We start from the raw sequence: 18,137 nt of genomic DNA, 5'->3' as shown, positions 1-18,137 counted from the left end.
TTTAAAATTTTACCAACGTTGACATTTAAGTTAATTTGCATATTGCCGCACAAAATTTGCCGCCTGGCGGTTGCCAAGGCTGATGATGATTATGACAATGAGGGCGAGCAAATGGTTTGGGCCCTGAACTCCATCAATGAATGTCAAAGCCCAGGCCCAAGCGCACCTATCCTTTTGCTTTCCCTTCGTGAAAGTTCTATATTTGCATTGTATTCGGCGCTCCTTTATCGTGCCGAGTCAGTTTTAAAAACTAAATGTTGGCCAATTACACCGGGAATTAACATAAAGTTCGCATTCAAAGAAATTTCCGAAATTACCAGCATCTGCATATATACTCGTAGTTGGCAAGGGAAATACATTTCTGTTTTATTAATACTGCTTAAATGGGATATTAAGGCTTTGTGCTGCTGGGAGAAGTCACTTTAATTCGCCCAAAAATTTAACGTTCAGCAAACGTTAATTTGGCACCGAACGAGTTTAAAATCTCAGCCATATGGGTGGCAGTAAACCACAGCATTCCGAACTACGTGCACGTTGCATATTAATCAAATCCGCTCCGCAGCAGCGAGTTGTTGCAATTTAGCTGGATTCAGAACGCCATAAAATATGCCAGCAGAAGCCGGAGAGTGCCCGCATCCACATCCTCATCCCCATTCCCATCCCCATCCTCTTCCACATACTCATCCCAGCTCTCCGTTGGCATCCGCAGGGGATCACACTTGTCTATGCGCGTTTAGCACGATGGCTGCCACAAGGCTTTATGGCTGCCTTGCCACCCAGCTCGTGGCACCCAATTTCCGGTGCTTGCGTAAATACATTATGCAGCTTACAACTACTTAACTGGCGGCAAAGTGCGGGGAACTCGCGGCATAAAGTGGCAAATTCAAGGTGCAACTTTTGTCGATACAAGCTTCTGGTTTTCCCACCACCTCACCACTTTGCCAAGGGGACGCCCTGAAAGGATGCAATAAAAGTGCACGGCAAAACTGTGAAAAAGGTGAAGATTACGCACTGAATAAGAATACGAGGCTTTCCGAAATGGGCGTTAGTGCACAGGAAAAAATTATGGTCTTAATTTTCTATCCGCTCAATATGATAACGAAAAAAGATACCGAAAAATACGAAAGCGGAAACATTTCTAAACTTTTATAGGTGTAGAGAATGCCTTTCAGAATAGGAATACTGCTTTTTGCGTTTTATAAGCGCTGAGATTTCAATATTGTTGCTTGTAAACTTTTTGTTTTGTAAGTAGCAATTTTGTTTTCTAGTGCTAGAGACTTACAAGAAAGGTTGCTAGTACTCGATAACTTGGCTCTTTGTACGTAGCTAAGGAAAGGCAATATAAACCCGTTTTTTCTTTCTCTGTAAATGGCTGCAAGTATGAGTGCGGTGAAAAGTTCTGCGAGAGAACTCGCACTCAACCTGAATCCAGACAGACACTTTGAGGCAGCGCCATTCACATGACAAACATGTGTGATACGCCACTTGCACCCAGCCAGCAGCCAGTGCTATCTGCATTTGCAACAACAGTTTTTCTTTGGCGCAGCCTTTTCCGCCCTTTTCCACCCATTTCCAGCGCTTTCCCAAACCCGCTTTCCGCCCACTTCGTCAACACCACACCCACCAGATAGCTCGTCTGTCAGCGTGGCATACTCATGAAAGTTAAGGACTTGCATAACTTCTGGCATTTATGTGCGCTTTTCACCTGCTTGCCAACAGCTTCCCCTACTTTTCACTTTTCACACCCGCCCCCCGGGCGACCGCCCACTTTTGCATGCTTCATTACGCTAATGCCGTGTTTTCAAATTATTTTACAAGCCCCCACCCGCTGGCGACTGGCAACTGGCAACCTTTTCGCCATTTGTTGCATACAAAATGGAAAAGCGGTCTGATTAGCATGTGATAAACTGGCTTGGGTGCTGTGACATACGAGTAGTTGCTGGTCTGGGATCGATTCAGATGTGGATACAGCTGGATACAGCTCAGTACACTGAGTACGGTTAAAGCTCTTCGGACGAAAGGGCCATCTAATTAAATGCATAATAATTAAGATTGGATGTCATCAAATTAATGAAAGTCAAAAGCAAGTCTCTGCGGCAAAGGTGATGGCCGAGGCGGGCATATAACGACAGGTTGTTTGCTATACATAATTATTTCATTAAGTGTTTTGTGTGCGGCTTTGAGACCGAAGCTGTCTTGAGCCACCAGGCGCACCAGGCGCACCAGGCCCTGCTGAGGGACCTTTTCACTTTTCCACTTTGGTAATTCCAGCATTTAACAAGTCGGAAAGCAGCATCAGCATCACCAGCAGCAGACTCGCCTTGACCTCCGGCATGGCCAAAATCGCTGGCGAACGCCAGGATGCTATAATGCCACGATGCCAGGATACCACGATGCCAGGATGCCAGGATGCGGGGAGATGTGGCATAGCTCATTAACAAACATTAGTTGCAAATGTTGTGAATTACTTAAGGAATTAATATTCCATGCTTCACACACACTCGCACTCACACACACAGAGGCTCTCTGGGGAGGAGAGGAGGTGGCTGGAACTTAATCTCCCCGAGGGCTGCTGCCACTCTACGACGGCAGCCAAATGAGCGAGAGTCATAAGTCCTGCCTCGCAAGCACAAGCAATGGCACAAGCACCAGCACACTCACATCTACTTCTTAAATCCTGCTCAGCGTCTGCTGTGTACACTGCGGCGTATACTTAATGCAAACTAATTCATTTCCACGTATATACATCACTACTATCCACTCGCACTCGCATTCGCACTCACAGTAGCACTACCAATCGGTTATCATCGTCTTCATCATTAGAACGATGCTTGTCTGCTGCTGCGCTAGTTAATGATAGTTGACCTCCCCCGTAAGCATATTGAATTAATGAAAGCTCTTTGTCTGTTGACCAAGATATATTCACCGACTTGCCCCAGTCTCCCATGAGCGGGGGATTCCAGCTTTGTCTTGTCCTTATAAATTGACTTGAAGCCATCCAATCATCGACCGCGCTGTTGTCATTTCGAGATGAACAGTGTTAGGTGATTAATAATTTTGTGCTATTTTGGATTAACCATTTAGTGTTCAGTATTGGTATGGGAAAAATATTATTTTTGCTATTCTAAATTTGTATGCATGTAAAACATTAGATCCTAAATCCAATTACATTTGATATGCATAAAATAAGATTATATTAAATACTTATATTTATACATTTCACCCTACATATTTGTATCACAATAGTATATTTTTTTGTAGGTGCTTTGCAAGTTTGATGTCACAGGTGTGCAATACAAAGCCTTTTCCATTGATGGTGCACGACGTTTTTTCGGCATTCATTTGGTTCGATAGCCATTATATTTTTTGTGCCCTACATGAATTTATAGTTTTTATAGGAAATAACTCATTAAACCGTGTGTTCCGCCATTTGTCCCACAATTTCACGATTACAAATGACCCGTTTCATGTTTTACAAACTTGTTTGTGTAAAACTAGCTATCCATTAACAGTTTAGTTTTACCCAAATTTGTAAAGTAAATATGAAACATGTTTTTATTATGCCTTTTGCTGAATGCCAGTATAGTTCGCTTCTGTTTATTTCAGGGTCCTTTTCCTATTTGGACCAATTCCCCTTTTAGGTTCTTCAGACTTATCGCATTACTTACTAGAAGTGGCCATTGCTTCAGCTCGAAAACATTCAATTTGGTTTTTAAGCGGCTTTCAGGCCATTCTGCTACTGGCTTCCTATTTCAACTGCCATGCAGCATTTTGGCTCCCCAATTTTTCAAAACGAACTCGTCGCAAATGCAGATTTCGCATAAACAAAGCACGCACAACAAATTAAAACGATTCATATGAGTGTGTGCTTTTTGCCGAGCACAAACGGCAAACTCTTTCACTGCCAAATGGGATTGGGGAAAATAGGAAACTGGAATATTTTGTGCGTGTCTTGAATATTCTATGGCTGTTAATTACGTTGTTGTTGCTGCTGCCAGCTTCTGCGATATCTTTGTCCATGATGCAAACTTTTGAATATTTCTACGATTTATTTGGTTTTGGTAGGAAAATTAGCAAAAACGAAAAAAGGGGCCACGGCAACGATGGGAGGTGTGGCAGAGTATGAAAAATAACTTGCGCCTTTTTATGCGCAAAATATTGAAATATTAGAGGGCGGGCAAGGACCCACTCTCACTCGCACTCTCACTCTCAGCGACAGCAACAAGGCAAGGATGCGATACCCTTGGCTGGCCGGACCCAAAGGATTCATCAGCGGCAACAGCTGTTGACTGCCGGGGCTGCCGAAAATGTTAGCATTTTGCGATGATGTATCGCTGGCATCATTATAACAGCTGCCAGAAAGTGCACAGTAAGATAATTTCGCCCAGAAATATGTAACAAAAAAAGAATAAAGGTAGGAAGAATACTTAAAAAAGGGGTATAACAATTCATTAAGTCAAATGTATACAATAGTCTATATAATCAATAAAAAACTTCCTTTTGTTCAGAGTTTCTCCTTCGTTGACACCTTAAATTATAAAAAAGTCAACTTCACCAAGCTTAGCCCTCGGATCCATCACAAAGTGGGTATTTTTTTCTTGTGCATCACCCTCTCGCTGCTCCCGACCTTGGGCGCCAAGATTGGGCTTCCAAATTTGGATGCGCTTTCACCCGAGCCCCGATGGGCCCTGGTGCGTGCCTCGGGTACTTGTTGTTATATTTATCACAGAAATGTACTTTATCTTTGCCGGTGCTCAATGCGCGAAGCGTAGAACCGGAGAGCCAGAGATTTGGCGGCAGGATCGGAGGCGGGAGTCCCGCAACCCTATACCCTTGGGCCAGGACATTCGTCAGCAGCTGTTGTGGAGGAGAGTTGCCCGGATCTGCCGGTAATATTGCCTTTGCCATCTGCCTGCCAGCCAGCGGATGTTGCGCAGATTTCCATGCAAACTAAATTATATAAAAATGCCGCCGCACACACTGTTATATGATTAAACTTGCATTATAAGCCCGCATCGGACAAAAGTTGTGTCGTAAAAATCGGCCAACATGTGTTTGATTTTCACTTTTAAAGGGCCAAAGAATGTTGCCAGCGCGTATGTATTTTTAATGTTTAAGTACACTTTGATGGATGGCAATAAAAAATGTTGATTTATGCTTCCAGCCCTTTAAAGGTTAAATACAAGCAAGCTTCGGCTTTTGCATTTAAAATTCATCACGATGCGATTTTGGATTTTGCTCTAGTTCACCAAAATATCCAATTGCCTTCGTCAGTTTGACCCACCCTTTTGCATTTCCACCTGCCGTGGCCTGGTGATTTCAAGTCGCATGTATGCAAATGCCCGCAGTCTCCAGGATATTGATTCAAATGCAATATTCTGTGCGCGGTATAACTCACTCATTTGCATAAGTTCATTACTGACCGAAGCTGACCTGGCCTGTATTTGACCGGCTGTTGATGGGTGGGCGTTGGTCTGGACTTATTCCCTGCCATGGATGCCCCGTGAAATATGCGAAGTGGGTGGTCCATTTAGGAATCCATTATGGCTTTAAGTTCGCATAGAGAACTTGCAATGAGGGAATTTTAAGGTAAATTCTGAAAACACCGCACACTAAGAAGTATTAAACTCGCCTGCTCGGGAAATGTGAAATTCACCAATTAGCTAAGCTCTTAATTTAATTGGATTTATCCATAAAAAATAACCCTTTCTGTTTCAGACTTGACATGCATGTGCGAAGCCTTTGTGTGAATTTCAAAGTCATAATTAATAAGAGAAACCTTGTTGCTGTGCTCAACGTCTCGGGGTCCCCCTTCATTTCTATTTTATTGTTCTCCACATTCAAGTCTATTTATAAACCGAAGCGACTGGCAAAATGTAAGCAAAAGTCTTTCAAAAGCCGATTACCCACTTTAGAATCTCGGAAATGATGTGTGCATGCCGCACGGCCCTTAGTTCTGTTCTAAATCTCATATAATCGCTGCAATATTTTATAAACTTATTTCCCCATTCAATTTTCGTTGCCATGGCAAAGGGCGTTTGCTGCTCGCAACTAGCTGCCTTCTTATTGTTTAAGGAACACAACTGCATAAATGTATACATGTACATGTGTATTGGGTAGGAAAGGCATATTTAATATGAGACATGACAATATTGTCTTGGCCTTTGCCCACAGAGTGACTGTTCTGTTTCATTCAGCTCCGTTCGGTTTGATTCCATTCAGCATTGTGCAGTATTCAGTTTTCAGTGCTCTGTTGCCACTGCCACTGCCGCTGCCACTGCCATTGCCATTGCTTTGTTACCCGACTCCTCAGCCGGCAGACATCATTATTCCTCGAGTGGTTGTTGCGCTGATAAACTCGCAGAGCGTGGCAGTTTCGCAATCGCAATCCCAGTCACAGTCCCAATACCAATCCCGGACCTAGACCCGGACCCGGTTCAGTTAGGACAGCAGTATCATCGTCTTTTGGCGTCTTTATCCTTTATGCAAAGGAGCGGGGAGAAAACAGCCAAGTCGAGTAAATAAAAACACAGAAGGCTTCTTCCCGGCTGGGGAGGGCAATAAAAAAAATGCTTACAATTTATTGATTTCATATTAGTAGACTCTCGCCGCGCACACACATCATGATCGGGGAAAGTCCCCTGGAGTTCTGTGCATAAATTTTCATCAGCCTAAAAGCGTGCAACTAAGTTTTTCGCTTTCCTTCCCTCGCCATTTCGATGTTGACGCACCACTTTTTCCTCTGTATTTTTTGTTAATGCCTTGATTTCGGTTTGTCTGCTCCACTCCACCGCCCAAATGTGGGTCAGCTTTTTTTTCAATTTCACTTCGGGTTGGCTTGCTAATTCGGACCCAGAATTTTGGGGCCAAAGAACTTGCTAATTGAATTAAATTGTTTCCTAATTGTTGTCGAGTTTCGATTTCTTTAAGCTCAGTTTTCGTTATAATGTTATGCTAAACACGAAGGTGGAAAAATTTCCACTTCCTTGAATTGTTCTGTAATGCTGTTAGCCAAATTAAAAATGCGAAATAAATACTTATGTGTACGGTTCAAATTTCCATGCATTTAGAAAGGGCCATTGTCTGTTTTTCGATGTCAAAGTGTAAAATATTGGCCGAATATTTATTTATGAGAATTTTGATAGGAGAAATATCGACCGCCAATGCTCTCCGCCCTTAGTACACGGAATTAAAATTTTATTTTAAACTAAATTCCACCAAATTAGTTGTTTCCGGCTGTTGCTCCATGGGGAATTATCTGATAATACCACATCGCGAACAAATATGCACTCAGTCCCACTCGTTGGCTAGTGCAGTGGCAGTATTCCGCAAACAATTCATCATTTATGCCAAATATTGTGTTGCCTGTACAAATTATAAGCCAACTACTGAATGCCGATTTGATAAGCTGATTTATGCTTCGTGTTTAGTCTGCGGCTACCCCGGCTCCATTGATTTGCACTCTCGGTTGACAGGGAAATCATTAGGCTAATGTGATTGAGGGGCGGCGAATGGCGAATGGCGAATGGATGAGAATGCCAAATGTAAACACAAATATTGGAGTTGCCAAACAAAATCGAGCCGGGCACATAAATTAAACGGGAAATCGGTAATCCCACCGAATCGGTAATGCCGGCTACAGCTGAAAGTGCCCGATATGCAAAGTCAGCCCGCTCGGCGATAACAAATGCGGAGCAATTATGGCCGCATTAAGCATATGCCCGAGTGGTCATCCTCTCCATTGGCGTGTGTGGTGGGGATTTAGAAGTGCATCGCAAGGATTTGCATAAATCCCACCACATTTATTCAATAAGCAAGCCACAGAGAACAGAGCAGGAGCACTTGACTCGGCTCGAAGACCACTTAATAATCCACTCGGACGGGTTAAAAGAGTCTCTCCCCAAATGCTGATTGCCCGCACAGTTGGCATTGATTTACGGTGGACTAGCCCCAGGAACTCGGCTCCCAGCTTCCCTTCCACTTGCCATCCCAATCCCAATCCCAATCCCAGTTCCAATCGGGTATGCAAATCGAATACAACTAAATGTAAACACATACAACTGCATTTCAAGATGGCAACCTTCGTTGGTTGTTGGTTGTTCCATTTCCATTTCTATTTTCCGATTTGATTTCGCCAGGGTTCAAATGCCTCAGCTTCTGGGCTGGAGACGATGGGGGTTTTCGGACGACTGGATGTCTGGCAGACATTCTCAGCAAAGTTTTGCCTGAACGGCTTAACTTTTTTGCACGTGTAGTTGGCCAGCAGAAGCTGGTAAAAGTGTTGGCTGCTGGACGGTAACGGGGACACACTTTTAGTTAAATTTGTACAAAAAAAATCCAATCTTTTGTTCCTTGGCAATCCCCTGAAATGTTTTCTTTGCGCAGAAGTTTCCTAATTTACCAGTGACTCCATATTGGACCAAGCAATCGGCTTAAGCCTAGTGAATCACTCAGTTTCTGAGTCTTTCAAAACCTTTTCAAGATGAGCTGTCCTAGTCAAGGTCCCAGCAGAACAATAACTCTGCACCCACATGAAGGAACATGATCGACTGTTCGGCGATGAGATGTAAATGAGATGAAAAACCTTGACGGCAGTTCAACCAGGTAGATTAACACCAACCGTTACCGCCCATTTTTCAGGCAGCAGACAACAATGGGCCATAAACGCATTAAGGTAATGGCAAACAAAACGGAGCCAACAACAGGCAACTGATGGATCGTGTCCACGAAGTCACACCTGCGATCCGACTAGCCACAACATGTTCGAACTCAAGCCACACTTCAAATCTTTCGAACCTCGTTTGTCATCTGCGCAGGCGCCACCACACGCATAGGATCAGTGATGCGAGTCTGGCCATTTGCCGTTTAAAAGTAAGCAGGGCTTTCAAGATGGCCATCACTACGGATTAAAGAAGTGAGCATCTATTTAATTAAAAAATTAAGTAGAAATACCTTTTAAAAAGTCTACTCTAATATGACAACTATAATGTTATTTTATTTCATGTACATATATATTATTTTTATTATTTTACTATTAAAACCCTTTTCTTGTTAAAGAGTAATATATAGTATCGGTTGATCAACATATGGCACAGACAGTATTTTCTTCTATACGAGTATAGCTTGTTTCTAGAGCGAGCTGACAAGTGTGAAACTATCGCCGCCTTGCAACATGTTCGCCTTCGAGCCACTGCGGCTGCATTTCTTCGGCTCGATTCCAGGCCCATCGCGAAGACGGCAAAATGGGTCAGGCTATAAAAGCAGAAGTTCAAGGCGATCGCCGTTTCAGACGACTTTAGCAGCCGCCACAGCAACAGCTCAAATCGAAGCAAGTAACCAGCAGCTATAACTATAGTGCCAAGTAAAATCCGAACACTCTCGAAGATCGAAGTTAACGAAGAAAGTTGCCATCGATCCGACTGTCTCAAAAAGAGAGAGCAATTTTCGTGTGCAAAGTTTTGGGTGAATTTTTAAGTGAATTGTGTGCTTGACAATCGCGTGCTGAAGCCTGCACTTTTTCTAGTGCGACCAGCCAAACCAACTCAGCTGCAGCTGTAATTAAAATTTAAATTGCTTCGAGCTCGACAACTAACAGACTGCAGATAAATAGACAGGTAAGAGAAATGGTTCAATGTAGAAAGGGCATTGGAGTAACTTTAGTGGCATTGAAGTGATATTAATTCAATGACCGAAAAAAAGGTTTTCCCCTTCAATTACTTCCATCATACATTTAGGAAGACACTTAAATGTGCAAATTGGCATGTCTTTACTATACGCTTAAAAAAACTTCTTTTTATTTGATAAGATTGTTAACAATCATCTGGAATTTCCACAACCTAAGGTTTCAATATCTCTTCCCAGTTATATATACATAAAAGAACCTTTTAACAAATTGATGGATATTATAAAAACAACATAAATCAATTTTAAAGAAGAAATCAACAACGCCTAATTCGAAACGCAAATACTGCAGTGCGTTCAGCTAGAATTTCGAAGTAGAAAGTTATTGACAATTGATCGACTGCCACTATTTGGCCTCGAGTCGTGTCGTGCGTTTGTTTGTCGAACAAATTGGGGCTATATGGCAAGAGCCAAATATTTGGGTCAGGCCAAAAAGAAATAACAGAACTCGGGGCATAAATCCAGCAATGAAAAAGGCAACAACCGGGAGTAGCGGAAAGAGACGAGATTTTCTGTTAAACGAGTTAACAACTTTGCATGAAAAAGCAAACAGAAACCCATCGACTGGACGGAGGAGCATGAACATGTCAAAGCGTTCGAAACCAGGGGGCTCTCTTTCCACCCGGGAGACGGGAGGGGCCTTCCATTTCGTTGACGAGGTGCGATGAGGTGCGTCGGGCACACACACAGACACACACACAGGCACACACACAGAGGCACAGACACACGCACACGGACATGTGCATTCAGCCAAGTTCTTTTCAAGCCAAACAACCAACGCGTCGTGCACCGATGATGGCCGCCCACTGACCCAAATGGGCGCCAGTTGACTGCCGCTGCAAAGAATTTCGGTTTTGAGTACCCAGGAGAAGGCAGCCACACACACACACCACACCACAGCACACCACACCACACACCCCACTTTCAGGTGGAGAGGCCTTGTGGCCGTTTTGTCTGTGGCCTTGATTCGATGTATCCGACTTCGTTCCGTATCTGTCTCTGCCTCTGTCTCGGAATCAGAATCGGTATTGGAATATCTCTCTCCGCTGTGGATCGGCCAATTAACGCCTGCCTTTTGGCCAAGTCTCTGGCCAACTCCCATAGAAAATATATTTGTAGTTTAATTGCCTGCAAAAAGGTTAAAAAGGTGTCTGCTATTTGTTTACCCATTCGCCTGTGTGCACTCCTAGACTCTCTGCTTTTTTCTGCCTTGAAGCAAGTATTTTTCGTTTTATTTTTTTGTAACTTTCATTCATTGACCGTCGTTGCTTTTGGCATTTTGCGGTTGTCGTTGTCAGGCTGAGCGAGGTGAAAGTTTTTCTTTGAAGCTGTTAGGTCGTGTTTAATACAGTTTATGCTTGGTGCGATCGGATTCGAGCCAAACTGAATCTATTTTCCTTTCCATGCTGGCCGGAAAATGTGATTTGCTTAGGAAAACTGCACAACTATTTGTGGATTAAGCAAAGCGAGGCTCAACAATGGCAGCTGCAATTTGTCCATCAAATGCAGCAGACTAATAACCATAATGGCTGTGGAAATTGCAAGTGCAATTGGTTCTGCTTTCGTGCGGCCTTAAGTTGGTTGTCATTTTGCCGCTGCCGACTGGGTTTCGGGGACAGTAAAAGTTTCCAGCACAAGTTGTATCTGCAAAAAGTGGACCGCTGTATAGCTCATCCCGACTGGGATTGCATCAGGGCTTAGGGTCTTACTCAATAACCAATCCGCGCCGCTCACATTAAAATGCAGCACAGTTAGTGCGCGATTTGGGCCATTGACAGCTAGGTAGCGGTTTCCTGCCAGGGGTGGCTGACCATCGAGTGGAAACGAAAGACTTAAGACACAAACTCGCTAGAAAGCCGCTGGGCATTCCAATTAAGGTTAAGCACTCGACGGCGAGCAATTGCCGCTCTTAAACACTTAATTAAATTTTGATGTTGTGTTATTTTTCTTGGTCAATAAACCTTGGCTTGATTCTGGGCGAAAAGAAAGTGAAATGTGCATTTTTGAGGCTGCCTGAGTTTCTCTCAGCCGGAAACCTGTCCGTGACCGTCTAGAAACCCGGCTGAGCCCGCAGAATGACTCAGGGCCCTCCAATTCAGCCGATCCACTCCCAGAAACCCAAGAGCTTGCTCACTTACCGCAAATCACGAACGTTTTGCCGCTTTCTCATCATCATCATCATCATCTTTGACTTTGACCAAGGAGCCAGTGGAGCGTGCTTTGGCACGAGACCGCAAACGAAAATGAAAATAAATATCTGGGAGACCAGCACATAAATTACTATACAATGATATTTCTCCGCAGAGGCTGGCAAAGAACTTGGTTATTGTTACACCCCCGCCTCCGTGACTCGAAAAATTGTTTCTCTTTCTGCCCGTTTCTGTCCGCTTCTGTCGGTTTCCACACTTTCTAATTTGCGACTTTTGACCAACGGCAATTGGCAAGTGTAATTGCTGCTCTCGTTTTATTTTGTTATTGAAATAGTTATATTGCCCGTTGTTTGTGAAGATGTTTAATTGCCGTTTTAAGGCAGGCCATGAAAGTAAGAGTTGCGTGCAAAGTTTCCAATTAAAGTTGCGTGTTTTCCTTTTAACAAGAGAGAGATACAGATAGAGAAAAGCCGGCCTAAGATAACGAGGGAACCAACATACGTACATATGTATGTAGCTAGCAGGCATGCCAGTAGAATTATGTCATAAAAGACCAGAGTGGCGATATCGATGTGACTAATTTGTCCATCACAATTTCCACGGCTAATTTGCCACGATCAATAAAATTTCTCTGCCACACATTCCAGCTATTAATTACCATTATCTTAACCACTAATCGCTGAATCACGCTCAAAGCCAGAGTCCCCCGCTCCAACAGCTTTCTAAATTTACATGGCCACCATAATTTCCAACTGGGAAATGGAACTGGGTCGCATTGTGTCACAAGCCATCAAAACTCAGCTCTGCAGAGCCGTGAGATGGAGTTGCCCATTTAATCAATGGCACCACAATTTACATCTCCGCGCTGACCCATTCTGGAGAGCCTGTTCTCGGCCAGCAATCAAATGGAAATCAATGCATTCTCCCAGCCATTGGCATTCCACAGCCTCGTTGGCTTTATTAATTGTAACGGGAACCTGTTGCATGACATCTGAGCGAAAAGAACCGCTAGCTGGAACTGGTTGTGTGGCAACACAGAAGACCCAGAGGTGAGGAATCCCCAGCCACTCACATTCGCGATCCCATTATGATTCGCAGCCGTGGACTGGCCAATTGTGAATGGTGCTCGATGATAATATCGCTAATAAATATCTATCCGCGAGGAAGTCGCTGCTAATTGCCGGTACTTGCCACCCCACCTGTGGCGGCTTTCTATGTTGCCCAACCTGCCACTCGGTCGGTGGCTACCCATGCCTCGAATGCTCCTCTTCATTGCGCGGATTTCCAGTGGGGAAACGGGTTCGGTTTGACCGACACCTTAATTGGGAGCAGTTTGACTCGTTTCCAGATGTTTCGGAAGCGAGTGAAGACGCCTCGCCTTTAATTACACGCCGCTACAACTTTCTTATCTAGTTTTCATGGAAACTGTAACATATTCGAGGCCTGGGCAATGGGAAAATTTTTGACTACGACTTCGGGAAGCACTTGACATTCAACTGCAACGGAAAGTAATAATAAAATACTTTATGAGTCCTATAAACGTAAAGCATCTAACGCTAGAAAGATAGCTGTTATTATAATAGCTGTTTGTAATAACGACTTTCTTCATCAGGCACGAATAGGAATGCACTATCAGTATTGTAAATCCTTTAACGTTTCCAAGGAATCTATTTATTCAATTTATTCAAGTGTGCAATGGTCAGCTCCTACAACGTATTTTTCAATAACATAATGTAATGCCAAATCTCAATCGGGCCAAGCATGTGCCATCCAAATGGGCCACCGCTGATTCCAATGCTCAACCCGTGCCTAAGTTCAGGAAACTCCAGCGCAGTCAGTTGGGCAATGTGAAAGTGTTGTTATGCGGATGGCTTGGTGTCCGTGCCCCAATGAATTTCAAATAGGTTTAACCCATTCCCCATTCCCGTCTCGGTCTCTTCCAGCAGTCGTCGTCATGTGGAATCAACGGAAAGTACACGCCTGCCTGCTGCTCTCCATAGTGGCCAGCAATTGTCTGCTGATGACCTACGCATTCCCGCAGCAGGAGGTCTATCAACGGCAGCACCAGGTGACCCAGTCACCTGTCTACCGGGATGAGAGTGTGGCCAGGAAGTTTGCGGTGAAGCCGAATGCCTCGAAGAAGGTGGCTCTGGACGACATCGAGGATGACTTGGAGACCAATCAGATCCAGGAGAGCGTGGGAGGACCCGGCGGTTTCACCTGGTCCAACATGCTGTCCACCGTGATGACCATGTTCTTCAACGGCGCCGTTAACGCACCAACCAAGTCCGACGATGTGGACAGTTCCATTGGCTTGGGCGGCAGCCCCTGGGCGAATGTCATCTCCATGGGTAAGCGTCTGAGTCTGATTTAGATTTAATGGTGTCTAAGGAAAACAAAACAAAGAATTCCCATAACTGATCTCCGTTCGTTGCGCTGCAGGTCTTCGCATCATCAACACCTTGCTGGGCGGCGGAGCCCCTAGCGATGGCATCGATAAGGTCGACAACGGTGGATCTCCCATGCAGGTAATCTATCGATCCATTAGCCCATAACATGGTATACACTCACTGATTGCTTTTGTGCCACTTTTGTTTTGCTTTATCGTAATTTTTGCTGTTCGATTGTTACCGTTTCCATTCGTTTCGTTTCGTTTCATTTTGTTTTATGTATATCCTATATCTTATACTGATACTGATACTGATTCTGATACTGATTCTGGGTGCCTGGCTCTTCTTATTCTCTTGATTATGATTGCTTCCCGCCCACCTCCTCTACCTCTACCTCGCTAATAATCGCACAGGGCATATTGGTGGCTGTGATGTCTGCCGTTTTAGGCTCCAGAGACCCCGACCAAGTCAACTCGATGGCCAAGCAAGCTGGCGAGGTAAAACATCTTTATTGCTTTCACAACACACAGAACAACACCAAGCAACAAGATTTGGGTGTGAATTAGGGCAAAGTAAATAAGGGAATTGTTCAACATCTTTTTAGGGGGTAAAATATCTCGTTTACAATTAATTACTGGTTGTTATTATAAGGTTTTGGAAATATTGATTTAACACAATACAATAAGATGAGACACATTTTCTAGACGGCAATTGCCTAACTACTAAATCATTTGAAGCGTTTCTTTTTGTTTGGATTTCATTCTGTTTTTGTGTGACCATTGAGGGCTATTTATATAGTAGTCATCGGATTAGTTAATTAATTGCATCATTTACACCTGAATCTTGTTGCCCAGTGCGAAGAATGTAAATTGTTTCTATGCACAGCAACACACACTCCGAAACACACGCTCTGAAACACACACACACCACTGACACCACTCTAGTATTGGCACAGCAAATGCGAAACTAATTGACTAATGCTTCCCCTACCCCATCTACCCCATCTACCCCATCTACCCCATCTACCCCATCTACCCTATCAACCCCGTGTTCCCCCTCCCCAAATCAACACCTGCACACACACACGCACACACACACACACTCCACTCCACTGAACAAAACGCTCCCCCTTCCGCATCCACAGTTCATTCAGATCGTGATGAACCTGCTGGACGCCCTGAAGACCTCCTTCTCGCACCGCTCCCTGACCGCCCGCTCCATGGGCAAGCGGGACTCGGTGAGCGACGCCGTCGTCGCCGGAATCTCGCTGATGAAGGGCTACGTCCGCACCTACCGCACCTCGGAGGACAAGTGCACGCAGCGCTACATGTGCGACGCCAACACGGAGTGCGTCCGCGAGATCGGCGGCAGCAGCATCTTCTGCCAGCTGGGATCGTAAGTACAAACTGAATGTTGCTCATTTCGGAGCAAGCTCACTTGCCACAGTAACACATAAAGCTAGAGTTAATTGGTTCCACAGCAGTATGTTGCCACAATGTCAAGATAGAGTTCGTCCCATCATTAAAAGAGAGAGAGAACTAGTTACGATGAATATCTTTCCAGTATTTCGAAATTTGTTATATGTACATATATAAACATCTATTAAATTGAGAACTATGTACTGAAACAGGTCTATGACCTACAATCAATAATCAGTAGTTTAACCCATTTGTTTAAGCATTTGTCCCCTAATTCTATTAGCTTTTGAAAATATTAAGAGAGCTAATCTAGAACGGATACCTTTTTGAAAAAATCTAATTAATATTTTCCCACTATAGCTATGCCACCAGCTACGTCGTAGGCCGCACCAGTGGCAGCAACTTCGAGGAGCTGTACGACGCCGGACGCAGAGGTCGCTCCGGATTCGACTGTCGCCAGATTTATCTGGAGTGCAACGAGGTCTAGACTTCGCAGTGCTCGCCGACTGGACTCTCCCTAAAATAATTTAAATTAATTTATGACTTCCCTAGATGATAGCTATTTATTTTATTTATTTAAAGAATCTGTACTTATGGTCGCCGGAAAAGGCGACTGGCTTCTAAGTTGACAAAGAAAACCGTTAAAAATACATGCATTAAATGACAACACGCTATTTTAGTTATACAAATCACCACCTAGCTTTGTTTTATTATTTATTAATTTTATTTTAGATGTCAATTAAATAGTCACAGAATTTTTCAGTATCTGTTTTAATTTTGTTTCTTTAAAAGCTCGTACCTAAAAGCTTTCACAGCATTCAAAAAGTAGCTGTCATGTATAAGTGACAGAAGCTAAATGCTATATACGTGTAAACTGCTTGCGTACTGCTGCAAGCAGTTCGGTCGGAAGACTCAAAAGCAGTGTATACTCTCAAGCAGTTTTCACGACACTGCTTGCCTAACTATGCGAGTAAGTTACGTATACGAAGTGGTGTTTTTCTTCAAAGAAATTGGAAATGGTCGTCTATCTTTAGACTTCAGGCGAATTGGGCGTATGATCAATGAATTTAATACTTTAGGGCTTAATATGAACTTTAAGTTATTAGGATTAAATGTATGGTTTTTATGGAAAGTAGGTGCTAACTGTTCAGCAGCAATCGAACTATCAACTTTCCTCCTTGCATTGTAAGCCGGCTGTCAAAAAGTTCCGCCCCTTCGGAGTTGCTCTGATGCAACAGAAGTCGCTGTCTCGGTTCTTATTGCATATCCGCATTCAGAAGCAGACTTAAAGTTCGAGGCGATGCCACAAGGGATGGTCACGTGAGCAAATCGTGACACTGAACATAAAATATTGCCATTACGCTGCAAGCTGTTCCGGTATGTGCTATAAATACTTTTACTTTACTTTTCCTTTTACTTTTCTTTAAAGTTAGTATGTAATTGGTTCCTAAGAAGTCATATATCTATAATATATTAAACTATTATCGACAAGCTGTTCCGGTATGTGCTTGAAATATATAAGTAGTAGGTTTACTTTTCTTTAAAGTTAGTTTGTAATTGGTTCCTTAGCATTCATATATCTATTGAGAGAATATTATATATTCAACTATTATAGAAACGGTGTTCCCCAGAAGGGATTTTTTTTGTTAGGTGCATTGTAAAGTCTTCCAAGAAAGGATAAGGGCTCCCAAGTTGACAGCACGCCCTCAGCCCTGACTGCAAAGTTTCCGGGAGGCAATTTCGGGAAAACAAACAGGCAAACTTGGGATGCCAGAGGCAGGGAACTTGTCTTGTCTCGTGCCACTGCGCAGCTGCAGCCGCTCTCAAAGTTTTTGCTATTTTGATAAATGCCACAGCACAGCTGAAATTTATTGGACAGCCGGCAACGCCGACGCAAAGAAAATGGCAGCATGCAAATGCAATGTGCGGAAACTTGACTCCAGATTCCACGCCTGAGACTTCGGGCGGCATATCTGCAGTGGGCCTAACCCACATTTAATGGGCGGGGCGCGACTGGCAACATTTTGTCCAAGATGAAGGCAATGCTCCTGCTGCAGTGGCAGTGCCTCCAAAGTTATGATTAATTTGTGCGGCCAAGTTTTGCTGCTGCCACCCACCGAAAAAGTTGCTCCAACCATCGGATTGTTTGCTGCCACTATCTGCAGGAGCAGCAGGAGCAGCATGAGCGGCCGAAGGACCCGGCTGCCAGTAATTAAAGGCGCTTTTGGCCCAACTCGCAGCCGACAACTGGCAACTGGCAACGGGCAACCGACAACTGGCGCTACGACCGGCTGCGATGCATCGCTTGAAATTCCATTTAATTACGTTGAGTGTTGAATATCTTTAGTGCGCTAATTAGCGCTGTGCGCAAAACTTTCCTCGGACACCGAATGCACTCCCAGGAAAATGGAGCCGATGGTGAAGAAAAGCTGCGAATGCGCTGCAAATGAAAAAATCGAATTTGGCCAACGACCTAATTTGCACCAGAAGTTCTGGCC

At 43.9% G+C, this 18,137-nt stretch overlaps 1 protein-coding gene across 1 annotated transcript; it reads left to right on the top strand.

The window, feature by feature from the left end:
• The first annotated feature begins 9,491 nt into the window (after positions 1 to 9,491).
• On the top strand, positions 9,492 to 16,126 carry LOC122621560. Its single transcript, XM_043799468.1, has 6 exons — positions 9,492 to 9,614; positions 13,778 to 14,182; positions 14,274 to 14,359; positions 14,635 to 14,718; positions 15,366 to 15,616; positions 16,000 to 16,126. The coding sequence occupies exons 2-6, from the start codon at positions 13,786 to 13,788 to the stop codon at positions 16,124 to 16,126; spliced, it is 945 nt and encodes a 314-aa protein (XP_043655403.1). The 5' UTR covers positions 9,492 to 9,614; positions 13,778 to 13,785.
• The last annotated feature ends 2,011 nt before the right edge of the window (positions 16,127 to 18,137 follow it).

The sequence above is a fragment of the Drosophila teissieri genome, chromosome 3R (assembly GCF_016746235.2).
Source record: "Drosophila teissieri strain GT53w chromosome 3R, Prin_Dtei_1.1, whole genome shotgun sequence".
NCBI lineage: Eukaryota > Metazoa > Arthropoda > Insecta > Diptera > Drosophilidae > Drosophila > Drosophila teissieri.
Note: the sequence above shows the minus strand (reverse complement) of the source record. Positions and strands in the feature narration are given on the sequence as shown.

What these genes read in the sequence shown, in the direction of transcription:
- LOC122621560 (XM_043799468.1), top strand. Translation starts at nt 13,786, where the DNA reads ATGTGGAATCAACGGAAAGTACACGCCTGCCTGCTGCTCTCCATAGTG. An exon ending in TGGCCAAGCAAGCTGGCGAG is followed by an intron (nt 14,719 to 15,365) that starts GTAAAACATCTT and finishes CCGCATCCACAG; the next exon opens with TTCATTCAGATCGTGATGAA. An exon ending in ATCTTCTGCCAGCTGGGATC is followed by an intron (nt 15,617 to 15,999) that starts GTAAGTACAAAC and finishes TTCCCACTATAG; the next exon opens with CTATGCCACCAGCTACGTCG.